Genomic DNA, 13,477 nt, shown 5'->3' with positions numbered 1-13,477 from the left:
CTGTATCTGCCCCCGGCCACTCCAAGCCTTCCCCGCACCCTCCTGGCCACCGGCTCATTCAAACCTGTGTATACAGCTTGTCTTGGGCACGTGAGATCTGTCCTGAGAGCCCAGAGGGAAAGAGAATGTTCCCATTTCACTGAGTGGGCTTAGAACACAGTCCCAGAGACGCCCCCATCCTGGTGTCAGGGCCTGGGACGTGCCGCCTCACACGGCAGAAGGACTTTGCAGGTGGGAGCAAGTCAAGGCCCCGAAGTGGGGGTGAGGTGACCCTGGGTGCCCGGGGGGCCCGGCGTCCTCACGAGGTCCTCACGAAGAGGGAGGCAGAGAGATGGGCAGACCCCGACCCCGAGCCGCTGGCCACGGGGATGAGGAGGGGCCACCGGCCCAGGACGCGGCGCCTCCGGGAGCCGGGAAAGGGAGGAGACGGGGCTCCCTGGGGTCCCGAGGGAATCCAGCCCTGCCCACGCCTGGGTGTTGGGACTAATGGTTCCGGGACCGTCAGAGAGTCAATGTCTATGATTTTAAGCCACCGAGTTTATGATGGCTTGTGTAGAAAACTGAAAAGGCTTCTCTGCTAGGGAACCACACAGATGAGGAGTCCAGAGACACCAGGCTTAGGAATCACCCCTGAGCTCACTCCCCGTCAGAGGACCCCATGCTTCGATGGCAGCCTGTTCTAAACAGCTAAGAGACAAAACCTGCCTGTAGAAAGCCCATTCTGCTGGTAGCCGAGTCGGGGGACCAGGGAGCCACCGTGGAAGTGGCAGGCGGCTTTCAAGGAAGAAGCCGTGAGTGTGGGCCTGGGGTGGGTGCCCCGGAGTCGCCGGGCGGCTCCCGTAGTGCCCGCCCCCTCTCGCACCGATGTGAAAACGATCGTGCTTTTTTTATCCAGTGGTTTCCAGTTGTTTTTACCGTCTTAGCAGCTCACATTCCTTGGAAGTAGACCAGGAACTGAGACCCTGACCTACTTCCCAGGGACAGGGAGCAGGGCCCCGGTTGCACAGAGGGGCAGCGACGGACACGTGCGTGCTGCTCCCCAGTCTGGAAACACGTCTGCAGGATTTTGCCGGAAAAGGCTGATGAACCGTGTTCCAGAGAGCCCCGTCAGGCCGAGAAACAAGGGACCGTTCCAGAAAGATTATCGGAAGACTGGTAAGGAAGGAATTACAGGTGGCCGATGAGCTCGGGAGACCGACATCTTTACGCTCTCTGGCAAATTAAAAACAAAAACCACATTGTCAGGTAGCTGCCCCGAGAGACCGGCCGTGGGACCGGGCCGGGTGCCGAGGGACACCGGGACTGTAGTGAACGCCCCCGAATCGCACACTGGACGGTGGTTCCAATGGCACATTCTGTGTTACGTGTATCCTACCACCGTGTTGAAACAGTTAACGGTGCGGTCTCTCAAAAGCAATTGGATTGTACATTCTAACTAGGCACCCTGTACAGATCGTGAATTCTATCTCCATAAAGACGTTTCTGAGAAAACAGTGCTGTGATACGGTCTTAATTTTTTTAAGTGCATGTTTTACTTTTAAAACGCGCGTATGCAAACCTACGTACGCACGCGTTACGTATGGACGTGTGTGTGTGTGATTCAGTGGGTATATTCTCTTCTCTGAGTTTCGTTCTCTAAGAAACCTGCATCATTCAAGAATTTTGTAATTCGAAAAATTCTTCATGGACGCTTGATTTGTGTGGTATGTTGATCTTCCTCCCAAACCCACGACCCGGCCCGACCGTGAGAGCAGCACCGGACAAACCTCAGTAGGGGGCATCCCGTGAAATCACTGACCAGCTCTCCTCCAAGCCGTCCTCAGCGTAAAAACAAGGTCTCAGCCGGAGGGGCCTGTGGAGACGTCGTGTGGGATCCCAACAGGTCCTGGGGCAGAGAGGGGCCGCAGGGAGACTGAGGGCCTCTGAGCAGTCACACAGCAGCCCGGCCGGCCGTCAGCGGTGGCAGAGAAGCCGAACCCTCGAGGGGCCTGGGTGTGACCAGGCTCTGTGCCGTCCCCACAGCTTTTCTGTGAGTCCGAGACTGTCCCAAAGATTAAAGCCTAGTAATAATAGCAATGATGATGAAAGATCAGAAAACACATTCAAAGCACAGCATTCCTTGGCCTGGGAAGCAGTGAGCCCTGTTGGTCCCTGGGGGCGCCTGGGGGTCACTTTGGGACACACTGGGTCACAGAGCTGAGGGCTTATACTGCACAGCCAGTCTCCTGGAACCAGAAACCACCTGCCTCTCGCTGCCCTCCACCTTCGCAGCGACCAGAGGCCGCCAGCCTGGACGTGGGGGTGGTGGCTCCAGGCCTGTACTGGGACGGGGCGGGGGGGGGGGGGGGTCCCTCGGTGCCACGGGCAGCGGTGACACATCCCAGGCCCCGGGCAGCACACAGACATCTATCTCCCTCGTCACCCACTGTGGCTTTGAGGCTATTGACGTTTTCACCTCCAGGCAAATGATGTGCTTCACTCAGCGTTTGATTCGAGAAGCAGGTTTCTCTGCTGCCTTTTGTGTACGTGGGTCAGTCCTGGGTGGGCCAGGAGCCTGGTTCTTCCCGGCCGTGTGCAGAAGCTTCGTTAGCATGCGATGAGCCGTGTGTCCAGACCTGTGCCCGCCATGGCAGCTGGGTGGCTCCCACCACAGCCGGCGGCCAGACTTCCACAGGCCAGGGCCTTCAGGAGCCGTGTCCTCCCAACCCCCTCGCAGGTGCACAGAGAACGGGGCTGGCCAAGGCTCACGCCCTCGGCTTTTCAGATAAACTCCAGGAGAGCAGAAGTGACCCCCCCCCCAACAGGAACGGCCCCCAGTCTCCACAGCTGAGACCGGGCCCTGGGGTGGGGGTGGGGCTGCTTGTGGCACAGACGCGTGCTGGGAGCATCCCAAAGGTGAGCAGGGGCCCCGCTCTAGGAGAGTGCCAGCCACCAGCCCCGTCCAGATGGGCGGCTGGGTGTAGAGTAAGAATCCAGGACGACCAGCAGAACGTTTGAGATAAAAACAGATAACTTTTAGCGTAAGTATGTGCCGTGCAGTGTTTGGGATCTCCTTACGCAAAGTGATTTCGCTGATGTGAGGTGTCGCGACAGGCCAGTCCACACAAGCAGAAAGTGGGTTCTTGGGCACCAAGGGCTGGGGAGGGGGAGTGACTGCTAACGCGGCCGGGCTCTCCTTTTGGGGTGACGGAATGTTCTGGAACTAGATAGAGGTGGTGGTGGCACCACCTTTCAGACGTACGAGACGTCACTAAATTGTTCACTTTAAAATGATTACGTTATGGAAATTTCACCTTGATTTTAAAAAAGACTTCAGGGACGATGTTAGAGGGGGAGTTTGTCTCCTCTCTGCCCCTTCCCCGAGCACGCATGTACACTCGCTCTCTCTCCCTCTCTCTCTCTCAAAAAAATAAACCTAGAGGGGGAATTTGTCCCAGGAGCCAGGGCATTCCACAGGATCGGGGACACCAGCCGCCCTCACAAAACCCTGTTTAGCCAGGCTGGAAGTTGCCCTCCAGGTGGGGCGATCTGAGGTCCAGGCAGGGGGCCACGACACCCCCACCCAGGACTTCACGGCCAACAGGGACCACCCCGGGTGTGCGCACGGCGCCTTCCAGGCTCTGCCACCCCCTCTCGGCACAGAAACCCGTCCTGTTTGCAAGCAGGGCCCACGCAACCGGCATCTGTCCTCCTGCCCCCCCCCCCCCCCGCCACGTCCCTGGTCGGATGAAACAGGACCGCCCCTGAGGCAGAGGAGCGCAGTCCGGCCCTCTGGGGGCCACGGGGCAGCGGACCCCCAGTGTCCGAGTCGGACCCGTGAGAGGGAGGGTGGGCTGCAGAGGCGAGGAGCAGAGCGCGGCCGCCCCACACGAGCCCGGGATGGGAAATGGGCTGACCCTGGTAGTTTCCAGAACCGACTGACTTTTTATTTTGCAGGTAAGATACTCGCTCTGGCTTCCTGCCGCCCGTGGGTCTTTGCCCTGGACGGTCCCCCAAGATGTGTCTGCCCGCTTTTCTTCCAGTCGGCTGAATGCTGCATTCTCCACAGTGTTGCCTCAGGCAGCTCCACGGAGATGGCCCTGAGCTGGGCTGCGGGGCTGTGGGTTTCAGGGCCCGTATCCCACCCGACGCCGGTCCGGCCAGCCCAGGCTGCGGCTCTCGGGTATTTGCCAGTGTTTCCACCTCGCGCCCCTCGGCCCGAGGCCATCTCCTGCGTCCAGCTGCTCTCGCGGCCGGTTAACGGCTACGCCGTCTGCAGACGCTTGCCATCGAGGGAGACCCCGTGACCCCAAGGGGAAATAGACACTGGTCACGGTTCAGGATTCTGCTGGGCGGGACAGCCAGTCCCCGCAGAGCCCGCAGGGGGAAGGAGCGGGTACAAGGCCGGGAGCTGGCCCCCCTTCTCCCTAGAGAGCCCTCAAGTACCCAGACGCAAGAGGGTGCGACCGTGACCGCCGTCGGCAGAGAGCTGTTACCAGGCCTTGTCCAGAGGGTGGAAAGGAAAGTGTCCCCTATTGTCTCCCCAAAATGACACACAAAACGGGGACAAAGAGAGCCTGCCTGGCTGGAAGGGCTCTCGGCCCCCGATTTCCACAGTGGCCCTGGGGACAGCAGACAACAGGCAGGGACAGCAGAAAACGTGGGACGACAGCCCGCTTTGTGCACCACCGGCTGGCCGCGAGAGAGGCTGAGGCTTTCTGCAGCCGTGTCCATCCAATTTCAGGAGAACCGGAACCGTGGGAGGGTTCAGCGGGCCCATTGTGCCCCTGCCCTGCCCCCCCACACCCCCCCCCCAGGACTCCTGGGGCCCGGCATCCCCGCGGGCAGTCAGCACAGCTTTTTGGGAAAAGGTCCTGCTGAGCACTGGGCCCTGGAACTGGGACGGGTCAGAGCTGGGGCCTAAGGCAGCTCGGAGACGGTGGCCCCACAGTGAGCGCCCCGGGGCTGGATGTGGGGCCCTCGGCTTGCCCCTTGTCACTCGTTCCATCCCACCCTCCTGACTTCCACCCCCTGACCCCACCGCGGCCTCCCTCCCCAACAGGGACACCCGTCTGCCATCCTGTCAGCGCCAGGATGGAGAAGGTTCTCCCTGCTTCCCGTGGGTGATCGTGTGGAGGGTTTGTTGGGGTTTTCCGGGTTTTGGTCTTAAGACTTTACTATAGTTTGCAGGGGATAATTTCCAGAAGGGCAAGGAAGGCAGCACTCTGCTTGGAGCCAAAGAAAACACACTCAGAACAAGACACAGCGTTTCTTGCCCGTAGGAGGAGTGGGCAGGCGGCCCTCCGGCCTGGGGGGCTGCCTGGGCGAGGGACAGGTTGGACAGCCGCCTGGCACCTACCCCCCGCCGCCCGTCCCTCTGCCTCCGAGCGCTCGGCACGTGGGGCGGTCCCGGGGCCCCCGAGAAAGCAGGGTCCCGAGAGACGGTGGCGGCACCACGTGAGCCCCACACCTCCAACACCCCCCAGAGAAGCACACGCAGGGCGGCCGGCCTGGCTGGAGCCGGACGAGAGCCCGGGCCCGGGGAGAGGAGCCCACGGAGGGAGCCCAGCCCGGGCCGGGGAGAGGAGCCCCGGGGAGAGGGAGGCGGAGCTCGGGCAGCTAACGCTGACCACTGACCTGCGGAGGAGGAGGACGCCAGCCCGACGGCAGTCACGGGAGCTTGGGGTAGCAGCCTGCCTTCGGGGACTTTTAAGTCAGCCACCGCGGACAGGAGATCACCTCCGGCCTGGCCAAGCGCGGGGCTCCGTTCCTCCAGGAGGTGACGTCTGTCCAGAGCCGGGCGCCGGGGGCAGGGGGGCAGGGCTTCGAAGGCAGACCGCGGCCCAGCGGGGAGGACAGGACAGGGTGCGTGGGGGAAAGGCTGCGGCAGTCAGCGGGGCCAAGTGACGCACGGGGTACACGTCCGTCGCTGGGGAAAGAAAAGTGGTCCGTGAGCACCGGGCTGGAGGTGTGGACGCGGGCAGATGCGCCCGCTCGGGGCCAGCGTGGGTCCGGTGGACGCCCGTGCGCCGAGAACTGCGCGGACGGCGTGGGCGCCTTCCCGTCTTTCACGTTCTCGGCGTGCTCGTAGCGGCAAGAAGGCCGCCAGTGTTCTGCCAGGGCCCGCGAGGCACCGCGGGGGCCGGTGGTCGGTCGGCACGGGGAGGCGACAGGGCAGGGGTCCGGGAGCAGGTCCCGGCCCCGGGCCGGCTCTGACACTAATTCCCTGTCAGAGCAGGGGTTAGCGCTGCCCTTGCGCGACCCTCCTGTGAGAAACAGTGACAACTGTAAAATCACAGACCGCTGGGTCCGGGGACCACAGACAATGACGCGACCGTGCAACCATCCGGCGCGCTGAAAACCTAACACACCGTCTCCCAGAATATAGGCGGATGTCTCCCAAAAATGTTGAACTGGTGTTTTGTTTTGTTTTGTTTTGTTTTGTTTTTGTATCATAAGAATACGTTTTCCTTAAAATTTTTTTTCTTCTTTTTTTTTTAAGTAATTTCCACGCCCAACGTGGGGCTCAAACTCACAACCCCGAGATCAAGAGTCATGCGCTCCACTGACTGAGCTGGCCTGGCGCCCTGAACAACATTTTTTTTTTAACTCCGAAATGGACAAAGGAGGAAGGAAGAGACACCAGGAGACGCGGCCCCACAGTGGACCGATGTCAGCGTCCTCAGGGAGTTTGTGTTTTTATGCGAATGGGATCATTTTTTTTTTCGTGCTGCTGAAGGTTTTTTTTGTTTTTGTTTTTGTTTTTTTTACTCTTTCTTTAGAAATGACCACAGGTTCACGGGCACTCGCAGAGGGCGGACAGGGAAGCCCCTACACCCGGCGCCCCCTCCGTCCACGCTGACGCCTAGTGCGGGGCCGGCACGGGGTGGCCGGAGCTCTGAGCCGCTGTGCCGCGTGTCCGTGTATGTGCCCGGCACCCCGTCAGGATACGGAGCGTTCCCGTCACCGCGGAGAGCCCCCCCAGCTGACCCGTTGCCACCCCTCACCGCCGGGCCCCACGGATGTGCCGTCCGTGTCCATGAGTCTGTCAGTCATCGTGAGAATGTTCTCTCCCCGCCTTTGGAGATGCGCTTCTCCCGTGGAGCACAAGCCCCGAGGGCCCACCCGGCTCTTGCCCCTCCGCAGTGTGGCCTTTGTCTCGCCAGGCGGTTTTCCGCGGCGTGCGGGTGCCGGCTGGCTTACTGAGGGGCCCCTGGGTCGGTGCCCGTCGGGGGCCGTCGTGTTCGTGCGCGGGCTCTGAGCGGATACGAAAGTCTCACTTCTCTGGGGTGAGTGCCAGGGACGAATCGGGCAGTTGCCGGGTCACGGCCTGTTTCCCACGCCGTCTGATGGGCCGTTTCTTCCCTTCGTCCCCAGATACGGACGTGCGTTCTCGTTTAGAGCGGCCCCTCGGGATCCCTCCACGTGAAAGTGCCATCCCGAAGGTGAGCGCGGGCTGTTCTGGCTGCCGGCGGGGACACGGGCGCTGGACGCACATCCTCGAAGGGGGTGACTCCCGGATGACGTGTTCCCAGAAGTGGAGTCGCTGGGCCTCGGGGAACACGCACACATTGACACGCATGCCACGAGCCCTCCAGTGCATTTAAACTTTCTTTTCTGTTGCGTGGTTTTTTTTGTTGTTTTTTGGTTTTTTTTGCAAACTGAGATATAATGGACACACGACACCGTACTAGTCTCAGGCACACAACACAATGACTTGGTGTTCGTGTACGTGGCCAACCGATGTCAGCGGGCCTGGTCAGCGCTCGTCACCACGCACAGGTCTTCTCCAAGCCGTGCTCTCTTAGCAGCTTTCGAATTCACAATACAGTCTCATTACCTATCCCGCACGTGACAGGTGACCTCCTCACTTTGTAACTGCAAGTCTGCACCTGTCGAGCCCCGTCACCCGTTTCCCGCGCCCCCGCCTCTGGCATCCGCCAGTCTGTTCTCTGTGCCCCCTGAGCTCGGGTTCTGTTTCAGATTCCACGCAGGAGTGAGATCACACAGGGTTTGTCTTCCTCCGCCCGGCTTCCTTGACGCGGCATAATTTCAACTTTTTACAATAGATTATACGGACCGTTAGTAAAAAGTTACGCTTTATATCGGCGTGGGGCTCACCCATATAAGTGTGAAGGATGAATACACGCTGAGACCGGCTTAAAGCTTCATCAGCCACACGGCCACCCCTTCCCGGAAAAACAAAACGGAACACAAATGCCATCTCCCTTCGGGTGAGCTCTTCGGTCGCCAGTGCCGAAGGCCCCTTCCCGCTCATCCCACTGCTGCTAAGAGCTGCATTTTCACACTCTGCTCTTTTTTTTTTTTTTTTTTTTTTTGCTTGGTCCTTGATGATTTACAAGAGGTGTTCTCAACTCAGGATATTCACTGTGCACCTGTATGTGTAATTGGTTTTAAACATGTCGATCGATGGTCAGATCGCGGACGGTTTCTGCCTATGGTTTCTGGCTTCTAGAGCGCGGTTACAAACGATTCTCTCACCCCAGGATTAAAAAAATATCCCTATGTGGAATTTCTTCTAGGACGTTATGGTTCAAGAATGACCCTGGCCCGTGTTTTCTAAGTGAGCTTTTTATTTCCAAATGATTTGCTCCCCCCGCCCCACGTCCACACCTGACCTTCCCTCCAGGAAGTGGCCCCGGCACACCGCTAGGTCTGGGGCCATGGGCTCAGGTTCAGAAAGGCCGCGTCTCTGCCGTTTCTCTGCTCAGCCCCAGCGACTCCCGCTCCGTAGCAACCCTTGCATCCGAGTAAGCCACAGAGGTCTGTTCCCTCTCCATGGGGGAGGCGAGGAAGTTCGTGGTGGTCGTTCTCTACTTTCCTCCTCGCCCCCACACACCTGATGGCACCTGAAAAGACCCGGATCCCAAACGTGTTCCAGGACAATGGCAGTGCGCTTGGTTTCTACCCTTCGTGCAGCCAGGGGCCCTCCCGGCTGGTCCTGCCGGGCTCCCTCGGGGTCCTCGGACTCGGCCTGCCTGTGTCATACAGAAATCCCAGCCTTAGGAAGTGGATTTCACCCATTTCTCCGGTAACGTCTTCTGTCTGCTCCCGGATCCCGTCCAGGATTTCACGTTGTATTCTGTCATCCTGCCTGCCCAGGCTCCTCTGGCCAGAACTTCTTGTCATCTAAGAATCTGCTTGGGGACGCCTGGATGGCTCGGTCGGTTAAGCGACCAACTCTTGATATCGGCTCTGGTCGTGATCTCTCAGTATCGAGTTTGAGCCCCACTTTGGGCCTGCTTGGGATTCTCTCTCTCGGCCCCTCCCCCTCTCATGCTGTCACTCGCTGTCTCTAAATAAATAAACATTTAAATAAAAAAGAATTTGCTTGACTTTTTTCTCCCACTGGCATTTACATGAATTACTTCTAATCTCTAGAAGGTGGGTTTTCTCATCCCTCAGTGTTGTGGGTTCAGTTGTGTCCCCCAGAGACAAAGGTCCCCACATGTCCCAACCCTCGGAACCTGTGAATGGGGCCTTATTTGCAAATAGGGTCTTTGCAGATGTAATTTGTTAAGATGGGGTCACACTGGAGCAGGGTGGGCCTGAATCTGATGATCGTGTCCTCATAAGAGGAGGGGAACTGGACACAGACGCACAGAGAAGCCACGTGTCAGCGGAGACGAGGATTGGAGTGATGTGTCCACAAGCCAAGGGGCGCCTGGGATGGCCAGGAAACCACCAGACGCTGGGAGAGGATCGTCCCCTGGAGGCTTCAGAGGGAGGGCGAGCCTGTGACACCCTGATTTTGAACTTTTGGCCTCCAGAACTGGGTGGGAACAAATTTCTGTTGTTTGAAGCCACTCTGTGCGGTCATTTGCCGTGGCAGCCGCGGGAAACTCACTCGGACCTGGTGCAGAGCACCAGCAGGGCCACAGGCTTGGGGACACAGGTCAGCCACATCGTACAGGAGGCACCCTCCCAAACGTTGCTTCGGAGCTGGCCCCGACAGGGAGCTCCCACGCGGGCATCTCTCCAAACGGGCTGTCCCGCAGAGGGTCATACCTGCTGGGGGCCGGTGCCCACGCCCGCATTTACGGCAAAAATAGTAGATACAGGCCCAGCAAGCAAACGTAGGATCTCTTCTGTAATAACACCACGGCAGCAAGGCTGGCACGGGAGCCGGTGCCCAGTGGAGAAACTTGACCTTGTGTGCAGCTGGGGACAACATGCAGTGGGGAGGACTGTGCAAAACAGCCGGCAGCTGCTCAAAAGTTACCCACGGAATCACCGCGCGACCGGCGACTCAGATCCTGGGCGTGCACCCGGGGAATGGAAAGCAGGGGCTGAGACAGACACCTGCACCCCCGCGTTCACGGCAGCATGATTCACAACGGCCGAAAGGTGGAAACACCCCAGGGTCCCTCCGTGGATGAAGGACAAACACAATGTGTCCATCCCCACGCCGGAATGGGACCCAGCCCCAGGGAGGAAGGACGTCCCGCCACCTGCCACCGCGTGGAGGGACCCGGAGGCCACTGTGCGCGGTGACAGGAGCCAGACACAGAAGGACACGCCCCGCGCGACCCCACTCACAGGGGGTCCCCAGAGGAGTCCCGTCCACACAGCCAGAGAATAGACGGTGGGAGCCAGGGGTGGGGCAGGGGCGGGGAGTCCCTGCTTCATGGGGACAGGGTCTCGGTCTGGGGAGATGGAAAGTTCTGGAGACGGGTGCTGGGGGCGGCGGCACGACGGTGTGAGCGTGCTTCATGCTGCTGAGCTGTGAGTAACGGTTATGATGTCAAATAGAAAAAATGGCAAAAGGGAGCAGTTGGTGCTCAACCCAGGGTCCCAGGGTTGGGCTGGCTGCTCCCCGGGGCTGAGGCCTCCTGGTGTCGCCGTCCATGCAGGTGGCCAACTCGGACACCAGTTAAACACACACCTATCTTGTTCTCTTCTCTCGTCCTATAGGCCACGTGCAGAATCCCAGGAGCTGTGGAAACAGCAGCAAGGCAAACCCTGGGTGACATGATGCTCTGTGCTGTCCCGACACCAAGGCCGCATGACAGCGGCGACACCGGGCCTCTGGAACTTTCGGGGAACGACCCGAGTCTGCCCGCAAGCTGCAGAGAGGCCACAGAACATTTGGAAACATACCTGGCTCCCTAGGGATCCGGGCCCGCATGCCTGGCCTCTTCCTGCTCTGCCTGGGGACCCTCCCTGCCCCAAAAAAGATTCGTCCATGTTATAAACCCTGGAAACTGATTTTGAGCTTACTTCTTTTTAAAAAAAATTTTTTTTAATGTTTATTTATTTTTGAGAGAGAGAACATAAGCAGGGAGGGAGACACAGAATCTGAGGCAGACTCCAGGCTCCGGGCTATCAGTGCAGAGCCCGACGTGGGGCTCGAACTCACGAACCAGGAGACCATGACCTGAGCCCAAGTCAGACTTGAGCTTACTTATAAAAAAAGGTTTTTTGCAGATGTCATTAAGGATCTCAAGAAGAGATCATCCTGATCAGGGTAGGTCTCAAACCCAGTGACAAGTGTTTTTCTAAGAGGCAGGAGAAGGGCACTTGACGACGGAGGCAGAGATTGGAGGGACAGGCCTCCAGCCAAGGAACAATGGGACCCCAGGAGCTGGAAGAGGCAGGAAGAGCCTTCCCCTGGAGCCTCGGAGGAGGCGTGGCCCACCGACGTGATTCCCGGGAACCAAGCACAAGGCCCAGCACACGGGAGGAGCTCGTGAAGCCTCTGAAAACCCACTGCGGGTCTGCCTTAATCTGCTTGCTGACCCACCGGCCACGGCCACGGCCACGGCCACGGCCAGCCTGACTGGAAGGCCCCCAGGGCAGCCTGGGGCAATGGGTGACCCAGACACCTGTGGCCACAAACACCATCTGGGGCCCTCCGCCTTCCCTGGGACTCCCAGTTCACCCAGATGGCGAGTCCCTGGGAACCCTGTCCCAACACAAGTTTTCAAAAAAATTACCTTTTTATAACCACACACGGGCACGTCCCTCGGCCGCGAGCAGGAGTGAGGCGTCCAACACCCGCCGCCCCGCGGACGGACCCCAAACACACGACGCTCAGGGAGGGAACGCGACACGAGAGGCCACACGGGGTGTGAGTCCGCGTGTGTGAAACGTCCAGAACAGGCCCATCCACGGACAGGAAGGGGCTCGTGGGGGCCAGAGACTGGAGAAGGTGGGGGGTGCGGAGTGACTGGTGATGGGGACGGAGTTTCCTTTGGGGGTGATGGAATGTTCCAGAATTGGATAGAGGTGATGGTTGCACAGCTCGGTGAATGTACTAATTGCCACTGAATTGTACATATAAAAATGGTTAGTTGTATGTTGTGTGAATTTCATCTCCATGAAAAAGCTGCCTAATTCCGCTGTTTACGCTGAAAGGGACAGGGAGGTCACTGTTCAACAACAATGGTAACAGACACTGTAGCCTAAGGTAAGTGGCCCGCCCGAGTCCAGATTGCCCTCCAGGGAGAGAGATGTAGACAATGCCGTGTATCACAGCAGAACTTCAGCAGAGGCCCCCAGTCGCCAGGGCTGATGCCCGCTCGTACCCAACCCCCAGCTGGCTGGGAAGGCCCTCAAATCCCGCACCCTGAACAGTGGCCACTGTCCGGGGTCTCTGGCCTGTGCCATCCCTCCTGGGGCCTCCTCCTTTGGGACCGCCGCCCTCCGGTCTGCGAATGTGAGCCTCCAGTCTGGTTCAGACCCAGAGGGGCTGCTGGGTCCCTGTCCTGGGCTCTAAGAAGGGGGACAGGGAACCCCGGCCTCCTTCGCGCGGCGGCTTGTCCTCATGGGGCGAGATACGGGGACTCTGGCCGAGCCCCCAGCCCCTCCCTGCCCCGCCTGCTCCCCCGGGGAGGGCCCCCCGGGACTCTGCCCGTTCATCCCAACCCCAGACGGGCCCCGGGGGTCCCGCCCGGGTGTGGACACTGGCCCCCTTCCACAGCCGAGAACACCGAGGTGCACAGTGGCCTCAGCTGGGCCCCGGACAGGGCAGGGCCGAGATCTGCCCCAGCCCCCAGGCCTCCTGAGCCCGCGGCCAGGCCCCTCGCACACGGGACGCACGGGAAGCACGGGACAGCCCAGCCCGAGGGGGGACCCGGCTGTTCTTTTTAAGCCTCCATCTTTAAGCCCGCCGTTGCCTTGGCAACGGTCTGCGGCTGACCTTTTTGCAGAAAAAAAGGATGACCTTCCCAGTGCAGTCCCTCCTCCCGTCGCTGTTCACGCCTCCCCCTGCGCCACCCCACCCCTGCCGAGCGGTTTAAGGCATCTGTCTAAACAATGCATTCTGGATTTCTCCGCTGGCCTAGCACAGCTGAAGAATTTCAATCCAGACAGCTCCAGCTTTCCCAAACTTGCGGAAGGGAGAGCGTCCTGGGAGCGGAGGGGGGCAGGGGGCGGGGGCGGGGGTCTGGGAATGCACGCACCCCTCTGACGCCAGCCCTGGGGCTCCTCGGCCTCAGTCTCCCCATCTGTCAGGTGGAACAAGGATCCAGGGGCC

The 13,477-nt window shown here is 59.7% G+C and overlaps 1 protein-coding gene across 1 annotated transcript in view; it reads left to right on the top strand.

The window, feature by feature from the left end:
• LOC125931057 (translation initiation factor IF-2-like) overlaps positions 1-12,298 on the top strand; it is a 32,641-nt gene extending 20,343 nt beyond the window's left edge. The window contains exons 3-4 of the mRNA XM_049643180.1: positions 7,357-7,424; positions 10,915-12,298. Coding sequence (XP_049499137.1) covers positions 7,357-7,424; positions 10,915-11,112 — 266 coding nt within the window. The 3' untranslated portion in view covers positions 11,113-12,298. The remainder of the gene's footprint in view (positions 1-7,356; positions 7,425-10,914) is intronic.
• The last annotated feature ends 1,179 nt before the right edge of the window (positions 12,299-13,477 follow it).

Source organism: Panthera uncia, chromosome A2, assembly GCF_023721935.1.
Source record: "Panthera uncia isolate 11264 chromosome A2, Puncia_PCG_1.0, whole genome shotgun sequence".
Taxonomy (NCBI): Eukaryota; Metazoa; Chordata; class Mammalia; order Carnivora; family Felidae; genus Panthera; species Panthera uncia.
The sequence above is the reverse complement of the archived record's forward strand: the minus strand, read 5'-3'. Positions and strand labels throughout refer to the sequence as shown.